General features: G+C 38.9%; 2 protein-coding genes across 2 annotated transcripts; one reads left to right on the top strand and one right to left on the bottom strand.

Moving 5' to 3' along the window:
• Positions 1-1,667: 1,667 nt before the first annotated feature.
• Positions 1,668-5,619, bottom strand: LOC135484170 (forkhead box protein fkh-2-like). The gene has a single exon (XM_064765369.1). The coding sequence runs from the start codon at positions 5,579-5,581 to the stop codon at positions 4,328-4,330; it is 1,254 nt and encodes a 417-aa protein (XP_064621439.1). The 5' UTR covers positions 5,582-5,619; the 3' UTR covers positions 1,668-4,327.
• Positions 5,620-6,546: 927 nt separating this feature from the next.
• On the top strand, positions 6,547-9,328 carry LOC135484843 (uncharacterized). Its single transcript, XM_064766535.1, has 4 exons — positions 6,547-7,289; positions 7,478-7,758; positions 7,926-8,829; positions 8,981-9,328. Exons 1-4 carry the CDS (start codon positions 6,547-6,549, stop codon positions 9,285-9,287), a joined length of 2,235 nt encoding a protein of 744 aa, XP_064622605.1. The 3' UTR covers positions 9,288-9,328.
• Positions 9,329-16,487: the final 7,159 nt, after the last annotated feature.

A 16,487-nucleotide genomic window follows, 5' to 3' on the forward strand; every position in this document is an offset into this window, starting at 1 on the left:
TACATTTTTGTGTGAGAGATTTGAAAACCAAAAGCTACCAGAATGTGTGACTGAATGGCAATGACTTGAAATCAGAAAACCACCACAATGTTTAAATTACTTGAAAAAGGGTTAAAATATCGATGCATGGTTGGTATCAGGTTTCTCTCTTTGAATTACCAGATTCCATTGAGCGCCAATTGTGCACTGGCAACAATAAATATATGTTTTATTTGTGAATCTAAATGCACTGCATTAGGTAATCAGTTTAGCCTCAAGGTAGTGAAGGATCCATAAACACAGAATCACAAATATAGATATTTAACAATAGAGGTGTTTTTCCGAAGGCAGCTATCAATTCAATACCATTCGATTGTTTGATTGATTGGTTTTCGGCATAACGTATTGATTGGTGTGTTGTGTAAAGGAATGCAAACATCAGAACACAATGAAAACTCGCTAAAAGAACTTAACTGATATTGATTTAAATTCACGGCTTCCATATTTTATTGTCTCCGTAACTTAATGGAATTTTAAATAAATGAATAGCAAAGTTATAAAATTATAAGGAATTTCGGCGGTTGGAAGAACTGCATAATATGAGCTGCAGAAAACATGTATATCGAGACGGGAGCGCAAAGTTTCTTTGATAGATCTCCTGATAATTGAAAGTTTAGCGGCTGTGGCGGTTAGTCGCTACAAACGGTGTTCCAATATTTCAAAAGGGGAGGCAATTAAAAAGGAACTCAATAAACAGAATTGATATTGTCGCTTTAACCCACTAAATGCTAATTATAGATTGAAACACAGGGTGTTGAATAGAAAATTTACTCAATTAACAAAATTGATTTAGCCGATTTAACCCACTAAGTACCAAGGGCAGATTGGATTTTTTTTCAGAGAACTCCATTTTTACAAAGTGATATGCAATCAGAAAATGTTGACATCAAAGCATTGGGAATTTTGACATTTCATCGGTTGGCATACTATGAGATATAACGGACACTACCTGATTCTATTACCAGAATAATCCACAGGTTGGTTCTTTTTGGTGCCGTTTGTGGTGCAGGCGGTTGGGAGGACTTCACTGTTGTGATACAGTGGAACCGACATACTAAAAACATCCTGTGGACTGACAAGTGCTGTCCTTAACATGGAGGTGTCCTGATTTAAGAGGTTAGTTGAGAAACAACTGTTTTTGTTGCAGGGGAAATGAAACTCAGGTTCTATATAAATAACCAGCTGTCCATTTTTTGGTTCAAGTGTAGTCATAATATAACAACGTGGCGGTTTGCAATGATTTCAAAATATATTTCTCGATACCAAATAGTGGCCAATTACAGTTGTGTACCGTAATTTCATACATTTCTATATAACTGTTGCTGATGACAAATATAAAACTGCCCGGCGAATTATTCGATGATGGAAACAATGTTGTGCACATTACATTTAATATACATTATATGTTATGATCACTCGTCGCATAACTGGCTATGTTTGCCCTTAAAAGTTTATAAAATGACACTTAGGTTACGATACTTGGAGTCACTCCACTAAACTGACCAGCATGTCTGCGTCATACCGGTATCGAAAGTGCTTTAGAAAAATTTCATAAACGTGCAACTCTGGATGCAATGTTTGTACAAATTAAAACAAAGTTCATCGCGTGCAACGTCATTTCAGCCAGGCGATTAATATCGATCACAATTAGAATATAGATTCACGGAAAGCAAAGCGAAGACCAACTTTCTTTTACAAATATCGAAACAGAGATTATTCTTCCGATTTCAGTCGCAATTTAGAAGTAGACTATCCGTGCACTTAACGTCATGGGTTTGAAACTTGCGATTATTTGTACATCATACTGAAGACTCGTGGAATTAGATGCAATGTTGTTTAAATCCCGGATTTACAAACGAAATTACTGTCTTACCGGAGTATGTGACCAAAGAAAGCGATCAAAAACCAAACCATTAGTGTCAACTGGCCAACAAAACCAAACTAATTTCAAAATGAAAATTTGAGTTGATCATGAAGAGCATCTGGAATACTTGATTTCGAATTCTAGTATTCTTTGGGAATTGTTGGTCCAGACAGAGTGGTAGCAGCTCACGACAACAGATAAGTTCAGAAAGCGCTCGTATGTGTTTACATTGACCTCACGTAACATAATCTCAATGTCCCCTACTGCAAGTTTCTTTTCAGCTAGAAGGTATACCTTTAGCTAAAATAAATGGCGGATTTAAAAAATGATTGGTGCTGACGGTGCTTAGATTTTGCACTTTAAATACTAAGAAATAGTTGGTTATTCTCAAGCAGAAATCATACCCAAATTCGGAAAAGATGCAAGGGTCTGATTTAAAAACTTATACAAACGATATGATTGATAGCTTAAATTATATTTATAGTCACAAGTTTGCTTAAAAAATCCATACACCGGTGTACAACTTCTGTGCGAGGGTAATAACGTAACATGTACGTCTGCTCTTCATTATAGGAATCACGCATTTAGCCAGTGGTGAGAAATTCATTGCACAAAATACGGTACTGCTCCATATATTCAGACAAAAATCGTACCGGAAAAGTTTTTAAGGTCTAGAATTCTGTTGCCATGCGTAACATCTATTGTATCAGTATCATTCTTCGGTGAAGTGTCTGTTTACCGACAAGGACGCCACCGTCGGATCAGTAGAGACGTTGAGATTTCAAACTTGTACGTAAACGCATCTTTACAGAAATGCACGCCGTATGTAACAAGAGATAATCTATATCTCGGCGTTGACGCTTACGTCTAATTTTAGAAACCTGAACCTCTCTATTTAAGTTGAGCATTGATGGGGCTTTACCGGTGAAATCTGACAGACCCTGAATGAAGTGTACAGATTTGTAAAATAATACTTTCGGCGGAGTGGAAATCATTGCTTGTAAAAGTCTTATACTAGTTGCGTTGTAATAACAACATCATTCCTGGGAGGGACGCAGCGTAGCGCTTGCGATGTGTGATCATGAATACTACGAAGAGAAAATAAAGTATCCATGTGATGTGAGCGTGTCTATCAGATATGGCAAATTAACTTTTTATGACCATACAAGGTTATTTGTGTTTTAAAACCATTACCGGTATTCTTACCGAGTCTTGAAGGTTTTTCATAATCTCCCAAAATTTTGTGCTTTTTCGTATCGCTGAAAAATCTATAAATAGTGCATATTTGTGTTGGCCGCAAAACCTTTAAAGATTTTTAAGAAGCTCGAAAACCGTTACTTCAAAGAGAGTGCCACATTCGGTATAAAACCATCGTCAAACGCCGTCAGATTTTGCCATTTGCACGAAGATGAGAAATCAGGTCTACATGTACATGCATATGACCATGGTAAACAGGGTATCAGTCCCTTGAACAGAGTTACATACAATATCAAACTTTCGGAGGTTAAATCCCAGTAAAGGGGTAATGGGTGGTTCAAGCAGTTTTTTTCATTTGTAATATAATGAGGCCAAGAGCATAGTTACTAATATATACGACAATCACAGGTTAAATAACTTGCAAGTTAGCATATCAGAGTTTTACCAATGGACGCCAAATGTGCCTGTGTCGTTTTTGAGAGAAAAACAAGATACTAAAATTGGCCATCATAGAATCTAGTACCACTAGTCACTAATCACTAGTGTGAACTGATTAAAAATTGTTATTTTGCACTATTCAGCTGAGGTTTTTCAATCATATACTAGTATGCGATATCACAATTTCGGTGAAAAGTACCGATAATCCCGGGAAATAGGACCCTTTAGTGGAAAATCATAGCATGTAAAATGTGTCAGTGTTGTCATGTTATTGCAAATATGAGACGTCAAACTGTCACTAATTGTCGTAAAATAGCGCAAGAGTTGTCGTAAAGGAGCAAGATAAAGTGAAAATAACACTTGCAGCCGATAGCTCAAAAACGACCGGATTAATTAGATAATTGAATAAGATAACTGTGTGCAATTAACCCCATGTAATCCATGGACATTTCAAAATCAGTTAATTTTAAATGTTGCTAGCCCATTTAAAATGCCAAACTGTGTCAGGCAAAAGTTGATAGATTCATAATGTCAATCACGTTCTTGATCGCTTCTCAAAATGTTGAAGTCAAAATAAAGTACTTACACGGGGTATGCTTGCGAGTCCGGCTTGTCTTAAAAGAGGCTGGCTAGATATTTACATATTTAGGCTTTGCCTATCATACAATGTATATTTTGTCACATATACATTGATACACTATATACATCTCATAAATACAAAATATGCACTTTGTACAGACCTATATTAAGCACATGGTCCTTTTCCTTTAACTATTGCACATGCAGTCCTCAGCTTGTCCTCGCCATGACTGGGACGGGGTTGTGAACTGTTTGGCTGTCTGCGACGGATGTCAGGTTGAGTCCATTGGTAGGGCTTGCACTCGCTGAGACGGGTAAACCCGGTAGTCCATGAGCTGCAAGAGACATAGTCCGCAACGTAGAGTACATATCTGCGTAAGCTGGATGTGCGGCAGCTAGATGAGGCAAGTAAAACGCTGGTTGTGACATTTGAGATGAACTGGTAGGCAGTGATAGTCCGGGCCGTAACGAACCAAGAGGTGAACTTGTGGGTGTACTGTCCGTGCCGAGCAAACGATCGACGGAAAAGTTTGTTGTTGTTGGCATTGGCCTTGCCATGGTGGGGCTGGGTGCAATGAGTCCGGTGTAGGGATTGTATCCGTAACGTAAAGCGGTGGCAGCGTGATGCGCAAGAGGAATCATAGGGGACATGTGCCATAGAGACGGAGGTTTGTCCACCCCTAGGGGAAAGCACCCAGGGGTCAACCTTGGTGGAATGCCAGTCCTTTTAAATGCAGCTAATCGACTTCTACTAGCTGCAGTGGAACGTCGCCGAAGTTTCCCCGTGGTTCCTCCGATAAACACGTCGTCACTTGAAGGGTCCAACATCCAGTAGTTACCCTTCCCAGGGTCGTCATAATGGCGCGGCACTTTCACAAAGCACTTATTCAGACTGAGATTGTGACGGATTGAATTTTGCCATCCTTGCTTGTTCTCACGATAATATGGAAAGTTCTGCATGATAAATTCGTAGATACCGTTCAGTGTGAGCCGTTTTTCCGGACTGGATCGTATAGCCATCATTATAAGCGCGTTATAACTGAATGGAGGTTTCTCTCCTCTGCTATTAGACTTAGTATCCTTTTCCTTGTCCTTCAAATCCTGCTCATCACCTTCCTTCTCACTATCATTGTCTTTGCTCATATCACTCAAAGCATTCTCCTTATCGTCATCCACGTCAGATAACTTGTCGTCTGTTAAGCCATCAACAGTTTCAACATCCACACTGACGTCTGCATCAAGCTCCAAGTCGGACGCAGCATCCTGGGACTCTGGGGATACCGGTCTGTACCCTTCACGCCGATTTTCCTCCAACTCCTCCCCTAGGACGCTGCTTATCATAAAACTCCGTTTCTGCCGTGTGGACTCCGTCGCTTCCAAACGTAACGCGGGATCGGGCATATACAGCGGGTGAGGTATACTCCGCTCCGATACCGGTATCACTGGCTGGTGGCTTTCTATCATGTTGAAAACGTGTCTGACGAAACAGCTGTATCTTTCACGGTGACTCGACTTCAACAACTGAACCTCAACGTTGCAGTGATGTCTTTATAGTATACTATAATTCCATACAAGCTACGAGCAGCCAATGAGCGCGCTCCCACTCCGCCTCCTGTTGTTAAGCGGGCGATCATTTTTCTGTCAATCATCGATCGCCTGGCGTTAAGCTATTGTAACATTAAGATCGGGTTAGAGCAGGCATGTTTGATAGCGCTCTGATAGCCCGCTTTTGCATATTTTGGGAAAGTACTGGTGTATTGTTTGACGAAATGCGGGCCACTTGAATTTGTTCTTGACTTAATTACTCGAAGGGTTGGTCCTTTAATTTGACATGACATTAATAATGACGAACTCATATGTGACCCAACACCACGAAATGAGTCGCTTTGCGCACCTATTGATTTTGCGCTACGGGCCGTCAAAGGCATCATGTATCAAAATATTAATAAATTTTTCAGATTTTTTTTAATGAATAAATTATACATTCAATGACCATTATTACACATCAACACAGCAAAAGTTTAGTTTGCATCCACTAAAGTACTTAAATCCTGCATTTGATGAAGAGTACACAGTTCCAAATTGGTTAATTAGTGCAGAAAACAATGAAAATTGCAACTTTTTAGCGTAACTTTACAAATGTTTACAACCACGCTATCATCACGTGTCGTATATCAAAATGCAGATCTTGGCTTTGATTTTCCAAATATGGAATAATAAATTCAAATATTCACGGCTATCTACCAATAAGAGCCTTGGATACAAGTTATCCAAAGTATCAACAAAGCACCCAAGCCGAAGGCATTTCGTAACATGCACGCTGATTGGCCCAATCCCGATTCAAAACGAGGTTCTTCAATGGCGGCGCCCATGGCTTAGAGAAACTGAGTGACTATTTCTGCAATACATATCGATTTTTACCCATCAAAATGGCTCTAAGTAAGAAAAAGAAGGTTGCTACGGCTTTGAATGATATTCGGGATTATAACATGCTGAACATTTCGGCCCCTGACTTTGTTTTAGCGACGATAAATGATTATTTTCTTGAGGAGTCTGATTCGGAGTCCGACAAAGCTGATACTGATAGTGATTCAGACTCTGAAATGCTTGAAGGTACAAATGAAAACAGCGTTGGTGATGATGAATTGGTTGCTAACAACTTGACTGAAACATTTAATGTTGGAGAGTTAGACCCTGAGCTGTTGGAAATGGTTGAAGATGCAGCAAACAACGTGTTGGTGCATGCAGACAATGTTCATGATGATGGTGGTGCACCTGCTGGTTCAGATTCTGATGATGATGATGATGGACCCCTTCTAGAGGACATGCAGGATGCTGTGGGCTTACGAGAGGGTGCCGCCTTCAGTGATACAGATGCAGATCTTGAGGCTGTTATGAAATTTAGTTGTGGGTGCAAGAAGTTCAAAGAAGGACAGTGCATCAAACAGTTTGACGATCGCTGGATAGTTGCACTCCGTCGCAACATGATGGAGTTTACGTCGGCTGAAAAAGATCTGGTATTGATGGCAACCCTGAGGGTGAACTTTAACAACTCGGAGAAAAGAGTCAACCACAAACATGGTCCTGTTGATAAGGATCGACTGCAACCGAACAACCAGTATGTTATTGAAGGAAAGTCTGTCTGCCGTTCAGCCTTCAAGTTCATGCACAAGTGAGTATGATAACATGACTGATCAGGGTCAGGATATTGATTGTAAAATAATGTTAAATACAACTTCCCAGCTATCTTAATATCTGTCTTATAGTACAGAGAAGTGGATTAGCATCTTGAAACCTACCTTTAGTGAAGAAGATGGCAATAAGAAATCAGATTTGATATGGCTTTCATTTCTTTTCCAGCATCAGCCAGAACAAGCTAACAGCTTGCATTGCAAGTTATAAGACAAAGGGGATGTGCCATAGGGAGAAGAAAGCAGGTGGTCGTAAATTCAATCGTCGTGCCCTCACGTATGAAGATACTCAGCGAATCAACACATTCCTGATCAACTTTGCTGAACAGTATGCCCTCGTCCTCCCAGGCCGCGTACCAGGTTTCAAGAGAGCAGATCTCAAGCTTCTACCCTCTTGTGAAACGAAGGTATCGATATGGAGAAAATACTGCAAGGCTGTAACTGATCTAGGTATGTTGTAAAGCTCAGATTTATTTCTGATAGACACTTTTAACCTGATTATAGATTAAATTTCAGGTTTTTTACATGAATTAGAAACTAATTTCATCAGTTTCAGAAGAAAAAAATAATCTCTATTTCACGAAAAATAACAGTCAACTTTCATCTATTACTTACAGGTCATCGAACTGCCAAACTGAGTGCCTTCAAGTCAGTATGGAAGAGTGTTGCACCTCACATTGTGAAGACCAAACCGATGACGGACTTGTGTGGGGATTGCCAACTGAACAACTACAAGATATATCGTAGTGCAAATCTCCCCAACTGTGTGAAGGATGCAAAGTTACGGAAGCAGGAGGAGCACCTCAGGATCGTTGAACAGGAACGAGATGTTTTGCGGGCCATGACCAACGAGGCCAAGAAAACAGTAGCTGAGCTTGGTATAGTGACCCTATCTGCGAGTGAACCTTGCTCCAAGGATATTTCTATGCATTACAGTTTTGACTTTGCCCAGCAAGTCCACTACCCATACAGTCCTTACCAACCAGGGCCAATCTATTTTCTTACACCGAGGAAGTGTGCCATTTTCGGGGTCTGCTGTGAAGCACTCCCACAGCAGATCAACTACTTGATTGATGAGGGTATGGCGTCATCAAAAGGTTCGAATGCAGTGATATCTTATGTTCACCATTTCCTTGGAAATTACGGCTTAGGTGAAAAACATGCGGACTTACATTGTGATAATTGCTCTGGACAGAACAAAAATAAGTTTGTTGTGTGGTACCTGCTATGGCGAGTCATGAATGGATATCATGACTCTATCACTATGAACTTCTTGATCGCCGGCCATACGAAGTTTGCACCAGATTGGTGTTTTGGGCTTTTCAAGCAACGGTTTCGGAGATGCGAGATGAACACTCTGAATGACATCGCTGATGCAGTCACTACAAGCGCAAATGCAAACCGACCTCAGCTGGTGGGAAATGAACAAGGAGAGTCTTATGTCAACATGTACGATTGGCAGGAATTCCTGAAGCCTTTCTTCAAGCCGCTGGATGGAATCAAATCGTTGCATGTCGTGAGGCAAGTCATCTTAAAATTTCACCAAACAAAAACAAATGAAAAAGTCTACTATCATTTGTATGCACCTGATGAGACCAAAACTTTATTTGAGATGAATACTTTAAGAATATTTGGTGGTTTTATTAAAGTTTGCTTTACCATTATTTTTCAGGTTTGATAGTAGACATCCTGGTGTTGTTTTCACGAAGGAACTGTCCTCAGACACAGTGGAAAAAGCCGTCCAACTGCTCAAGAACGTTAATCACCTTCCACCACGTGAACTCCCAACTCGTTTGAAACCACCTGGATTAGACTTTGCACGCCAGAAGTATCTTTTCGACAAGATACGGGATTACTGCATGAGTGAGGACTCGAAAGACATTGTTTGTCCCAAGCCGGTAGCTGTAGCAGCAGCAGATGACAGTTCAGATGGTGAGGAATATAGAGCTCCACCTCAGAAGAAGGGACGAAAGAAATAATGTATATTATTTGATGATAAATTTGTGTTTTCAATGGAATGTGTAGTTCATGAGAAATGGAAGAAAAAAAAATTTCAAGAATTTATTTTCATTTTTTTTTTTTTTTTTAATGTTGGCCGCCAGTGTGCACTCTTTGATGACTAGTTTTGCTGTTGATTTCAGATTTGAAAATTGAAAATAGCACATTTTTCTTGCATAAACTGTTGCATATACTAGTTATGAAAAGAATTAAACAAGTTTTATGGACTCATTGTGATGGTTGCTATGGACTTTTTACTAGTATTGATGCCTCACCTTCAGGTCCATTTTTCTCCTTTTCTTCCTCAAAATAAAAGCGGCTTAGACAGTGTGCAATCCCGAATATGATTTGTCATAACTCTGTAAATATTTGAGCTATAATAAAACTTTTGATATCATTTTGAAGCTTAGATTCTCTGCTTTCTGTTGGTATTTGTAATTCATTTTTGCCAATTTGCTCCAAGTGACTCATTTTGTGGTGTTGGGTCACATATGATAGTCATACGCGAAATATCAATATCCGTCACGTGATAATTCGAAACCAAGAAAAAATGGCAAATTTATATCGAATTAGTGCGAATTGTTGGAAAAAGTTGTTTTTGTCGTTGCGTATTGTATTCTTTGAGACGAACAATGTGTAGGCATTCCTGCATTAAGTAAGACATAGAAGGGGTGCTTACGTTATGCATATTGATCCTGAGCCGATATCACAGAGAAAAAGCTGACGGAAATTGCGCCATTTTCTTTCTCCAATGGTTTCAGTTATTTCACACAATTCAGAAATTAACCAGATGATCATATTTTTCCCAAAACCTGTACCAAGATTGACAGCTACGTTTTCGAACCCACTCCTACGATCTCTACAGATAAAAATATCATTTCAGCTACGAAAATAATTTATACATAAATATGAAGGTTAATAGAGTTGACATTTTGCGGAGTTTAAAACTCAAACAGAAAATCCAGGGCTTTATCGAAACATTCTAAGAATGATACCAAACAAATCAACTTTATGAAATCACGAAAATCAACACGTAAGAAAAAACGTCTATATCTTTTGTTGAATATATTCATTCCCATTGCATCCCCTCTAAACATTAATGCTATTTCAATGAAATGCACTCTGGGTTAACATTTTGTTAAATATTGAATATCGCAGACAACTTCACGGGAGTGCAGCGTGATTTTTTTTAAAAAACAACTTACATTTGAAGTTTCATTCCTCTAAGGTTTCTCATGTCAATATTCATTAAATCAATATATATATTCATCAAAACACTTTTTTGTGATTAGAAATTATACAGTCGAATCTCATGAAATAAAATTCCATTGTTTTTAGTTTTCTAATTTTTTCAATTTTTATTCGTTTTCATGCTGTGTGTGACACCACGTACACATCCGTGGTGACACTGTGTGTTATTATTGAGTCATAAATTCAAATTCAAATTGACATCAAAACAGAATTGGATCTTGAAAAACATTCTAGTAGCTGTAAGTGATAACGGAAAACAAGATAATTGACTTGTTTTACGATTTTTTGTTCGATTGTATCTCCGAAGTGAATAATAAAAAATACCAATCTTCTTCTCGTTTCTATCAAGAAACCAGTTGGAGAAAAAAACGTTTCCAGTAACTTCGTTCGTTCCAATACGTATGAGTACGATCGCGATCTTATGTTTTTTTTGCATAATACTTGATTTGGTAGTCTGCAGATTGCATGCTGATCGGATGGATTTGTATGATATGAACGGTAATCCGGATAAGTGCCAAGACGAGTGCCGATGAAGACAACCAGTCCGTTTTGGAAAGGACACCCTAACTGCTGGCGCCTCCTTGTGATCTTTCAGTGAAGTTCGCTTCCAAGGTCCGTCTTTGTGGCGGGCCTGCTCTCGGAAGTGATTTAAGTACCATCATGGCATCCTTACGGTGGCTGGGAAAGGACATCATGCAATTTTGTTTTTTCTAAATAATCTCGGAATTCCGACTTTTTATCTCGTAAATCCGACTTTTTATCCCATAATGCAATTTTATTTTTTCAAAATAATCTCGACTTTTTATCTCGGAATCCCTACTTTTATTTCGAAAAAATAAAATTGCATTATGAGTTAAAAAGTCGGAATTCCGAGATTAATTTGAAAAAATAAAATTGCATTATGTCCTTTCCCAGCCACCGTACATCCTCAACTACGTTCGGGGTAATTTTTGACAAGATCTTCCTCTTTGTGTCTAGTCTAGTCTGTGGTCAAGGCCATGGACGTTTTTTGATCTGGCAGTCTGGTTGGCGCATTACACCTTTTTGGCCGTTCCTTGCATAATCCCGGCCCTTTTTGTTCATGACGAAGATGTGCACTAAATAAAGATTTGGACAATGATTCGTGGAGTCCCGAATCTCGGTGGTTTTTTTATGTGGTGCTTTGTCAATTTTAGAGAGATTGCTGAGGAATTATTGTTCTTACTTTCACTATTTGCATGTTCGATACATGCATATACGATCAAATTTTGTACGTCAAACTTTACAAAAATTAATCAGATTTTGTAACATAACAATTGTTATCAAACCGGCGTTTGAATAGTGTTTGACCTTTTTTGGAAATGCAGAACGGAACCGTAACTATAGAGATCTATACGTAAAACACGAGATACGATGATGCATCCTCCAGTTAGCAGGCATAATAGACTTTGCTCCTTTTCGGAGTGACATGCAGCCCATTATAAACAAAATACCTCAGATATCGTAAGATAGGAGAAATGGACAATTATTCGGTTATGTTGATACATACCGATATTTGATAAAGTCTTGGACGTCATCAGCCTATCCTGGTTTACACTTCCTCCCGTATCAATAGGCGGCCGCGATCTATCAGCTGATTTGGAGCATCAAGTGCAATTCGCTGATACTGGAACAAAGTTGCTGGAACACAAGTGATAATGTGAGATAGCTGTGATCATTCCTGACAGGTCTTCATGAGAAACCTGCAGGACAGAATCCGTGTACGCACCAACTTTTCAACAGAAGAGCAATTATCAAATGTTGAAATCGGCATCGTCATCACAAGAAACCTTTTAAGTTAGTTTGCTCAATTCAACACAGAACTGTTCAAACATTTATTTTGATCGCATATTTCAGAATAGAGATGTTGCTTGTCCACCATGGCCATGGTTCTGTTAGTAAGCGCTAACATAGGCTGGTTCACCTTATCAAACGGACACGACATGAAAATGGTTAAAGGGGCTAGAAGACCCTGAAGGACTTCGACATTTTAATGACTATTGTTTGTTGCAACGATTCCCTCCCTCGATACAGGAACCGCCCAAATTGTCCCCGTGATTTTAATCAAGAGAATCTAGAAATTACCATTTGGTTATAAAAATCAATCCCTTACCCCTCAGGATCTTTAAAGCACAATACAATCTAATTTAAGGGCGCTTTTTCCAATTATACTTCGATGTATCGAATTTGTAAACAAATACGATAAATGTCATTTGATGAAATGCAGTTGAGCCCCAATTAGCGTTTGGCTTCTATCGAACACCAACCCTACCAATGTCGCAATGGCAATCATTTAAAGGGACACTGACTGATTGATATTCTTAAAGGGTACCAGCTACCAAACAACATCAGCGGGCATCGGCAAAGAACATGTAGTTTAAATGATGGCAATAGCCATCATTTGGGTAGGCCTACTTTAGCACGACCAACTACTTGCCGCATATTATATTGAGGATTGGCACGGTGTATCCTATGAATTTATTTCAGGGAGGAAAGAACGATAACTGTGATAACGTAAGAATATCATCATGACAATCATATCTTCTAAGCATCGAGAGCGTAACGTCTTGTTTGTAAGGTGCGTCAGATTTTGTCATTTCCGTCAGACTTCACAAGACTATGTTATTTTGTCATGACGCTACTAGTTAGAATAGTGACCACTATGACCTGATAAAAACTACATCAATGCTCAAAGTGTTTGAAACCGTGTAATAAGAGGGAAAATAGAAATGTATATTTGAGTGAGGAAGGGTATACTATACGTCACCATAAATGTAAATTAATGTCTTGGTGACGTCACGATACACTTGATGACGTCACTCTGACGATCTTGTAGCATCAGTATACGTGTCCTTGGTTTATTTTTGGACACTCAACATAAAAATCAAATTCTCTTGATCTATAAATATGTGCCGATTTCTATTTGGTTTGAACGGTTATCGCTTTATGCCCATGGCAGCGTGTAATAGGACCATTACCCGATTGATTGATGACGTTTGCCATATTGATCAACCGCAAAACATCTAAGTTTGTTTATATATAAATTCTCTGATGTTAAAATTAGCCCAAACAACAAAGGTGGATGCTGCACCTAAAAAATATAAACAGTGTCAGCTTTTAACTGGTCACAAAAAAATTCCAGCCAATATACGCGTACAAAGGTGTGATGATGGTGCCTTTGTTTCAATTAGCAATATCTATTGTACGTAATAGTTGAAAAATAAAAAACTTCGGATAGATACTAATTTCCCTCGGCATATACAGTCTGTTGTCTACGGTGGCTGGAAAAGGACATCGCATGATTTTTTTTCAACAATATGAAAATGTTTTTTCAGGAAATATCTCGATCGATGGACTTTTATATCTCATATATCAAGTGATGTCCTTCCCAGCCACCGTAGTTGTCCTATCTATAAATTTGATATTTTTCCTGGAGTGTTATGTTGTTTCTATAGTAGTTGCTTTTTTATGACGTCATACAGTGTATGCGTATTATTATGATACATGATACAGGACTCACACCTGCATGACCAGCGTCCGTACGCAAAAAGATCGGCAGTCGACGCAATTGTTGATGTTCTGCATGATAAAACATAACGAGGCTTGTTTTTGTACTCATGAAATTTAGAAATTATTAAACAACTATAAATTTCAGCCTAAACGTCTCATCTTTTGCCAAATTGGTGACATGCGAATAATGTTCTTATCATCTTTCCGTCCCCTACACACCTGTTCGCACGCATAAGTCAAATGGACATAAAATCTAGAAATTGCATCATCGAATACCAGGGTCAGTCGTATGCTTCTCCCCTCGCACAATAAGCTCGGTCATAAGTGTCGAGTAAAAGGCCCTGAAGTTCAGGATGTCTCGCATTGCTGCGTACAGAAGAAATAGCTTACTGGCGTATCTATAATTTTAACCATTTAAATTTAAATCATGGCAACAATATTTACCCGAGTTTCTTCGTGAACCGATACCATCCCAGCACAATACATAAATATGTCTTTGATATGATCTTAAAATGGATATGATTGATAAAGAACCATGGCGGGCTTGCTAATGTTTTTAAATAAATGCTGAAATACACAAAACCCTTGTTATATATCCAGCAAAAACTCCCACATTTGTGTAAATAATGGCATGCATTATTGAACAGAAATGTATTGAAAAATCCAATGCTTGAGCAACCGCGATTAGATGATGTCGTTTTATCATCCTTTCCAATAGCGTCATTATATTTTGCCATTGTACCTTACTGCTAAAATAAACAAGCCTAAATGATGCAAAATGTATCGTGAAATTGATAAAGCTCTTACACAATAGGTATCTGTTACTTTCTAAGATAAAGCAGGGTATTTCAGCAGTGGGTTGTTCTTCAGCATCTTGTTTTCCAATGTCAATATTTACTCGAACAGCATTATTGTGTATATTTTGGATGGCGGTTTTTATGTCTGTTGATATCGATTTAGCCTGTAGTAGAAGGTAGGGGTAGGATATTAAATTGGTAGTCGCCAGGTGATTCATGTGCGCAGTAAGGAGCTTTGGCTACGATTGGTTCAGCGGTAGAACTAGTTTGATATATACAGGTGTGATTACTAGTAGTTTCGATGTACTGAGAGGAACGAGAGACCCCTATCGACTTCGTAATCAGATCTACCTGGCTAGAAACTATAATCTCCCTTTAAGAAAGGAAGAATACCTTATGTCACATTGATACAATTACAGCAGACGTAAAACAGAATGAACTGCTCATGCAAATCAATCATATCATCGTAAAATAGCAAATCTGACGTGCATCCTTCCTTGGATATGCATTATTGTACTATTTCTGTACATCTAATTATATGTACAGTTAACTTAGGATGAAATAGATTGCGATTGATCCGAAAATCGAATCCAAGGACGCGTTCTTCTCGGTTTCAAAGAAAATAAAACGCGAAACAATGTTGTCTTGTATTGCATTACCTTTTACTGATGTAAATATTATTAAAAAATATACCTTTGAAGTGGAAAGGCCTATCAATAATTGAGAAATTGAAACTGCATGACTGTAAAGCAAAAATAACTCACGACCAAATCATCTGCAACGAGACTTTGGTTGGTTTGTTTGTTCGAAATTGAATACGTCTGGACGGGAAGTGCCACCTGGCAGTTGACGAGATAGCTAGTTTATAATAACCTGTTATGTACATCTGCTCAGTCAGGATGCTGTTGATGCTATAATACCTTAATTTCTATCTTAGTAAAATTGGTGACTCTGACTTAACCATTTGTTTGATGCCAAGTTTTGGTGAAGGGTATAGAAACCCAAAACATACCTTGGAATTAACATACAGTATAACGTTTTGTCCGACGGGCGCTTTTTTCTGAAGACAGAAATTCCTTTCACACCGGAAGCAAGAGTGGCTGACATTAGTGGGTTATCATTGCCTCGTATTTATCTTCCTCTTTTGTTTCCATCGTCTCGCAGTCTGCGCGTCCGAAATTTGTTGCATTATTGGCATGAGAAGATCAAAATGGCAGCCATGCCACATAAACGGTAGTTGGTAAAAGCTGGACTCAGAATTTGGACTCTGGACACTGGACGCTGGGTTTTGCATCATTGGATTGCACCACCTGCATTCAATCAATCTCGCCTCCAGTAATATGAACCGCAGTGGGCCTTATCGAATGAGCGGAACGGACTGGACTGGAACCTTTTTGGGAGTTTTAATGCAAAAAACCACAACAGAATACTGGCAGGGATTGATTAAAAGCTGGGCCGCGCGCGGGAAAGTTCAACCTACCGTGATAGGTGATGAGGCTGACCTCGGAGCATTCATCACAGAGTGGAGCCGAAGAATTCAGCCTTGAATAAATCTCCATTTCCCATCGCAGTTGCCCTGAACTGGTCACCCCACGTGTACAGGAT

Source organism: Lineus longissimus, chromosome 3, assembly GCF_910592395.1.
Source record: "Lineus longissimus chromosome 3, tnLinLong1.2, whole genome shotgun sequence".
NCBI lineage: Eukaryota > Metazoa > Nemertea > Pilidiophora > Heteronemertea > Lineidae > Lineus > Lineus longissimus.

Bases quoted from the DNA above. Each gene is read 5' to 3' on its own strand.
- LOC135484170 (XM_064765369.1), bottom strand. From the start codon at position 5,581: ATGATAGAAAGCCACCAGCCAGTGATACCGGTATCGGAGCGGAGTATA.
- LOC135484843 (XM_064766535.1), top strand. From the start codon at position 6,547: ATGGCTCTAAGTAAGAAAAAGAAGGTTGCTACGGCTTTGAATGATATT. The intron at 7,759-7,925 runs GTATGTTGTAAA...TATTACTTACAG, and splicing joins CAAGGCTGTAACTGATCTAG to GTCATCGAACTGCCAAACTG. The intron at 8,830-8,980 runs GCAAGTCATCTT...ATTATTTTTCAG, and splicing joins AAATCGTTGCATGTCGTGAG to GTTTGATAGTAGACATCCTG.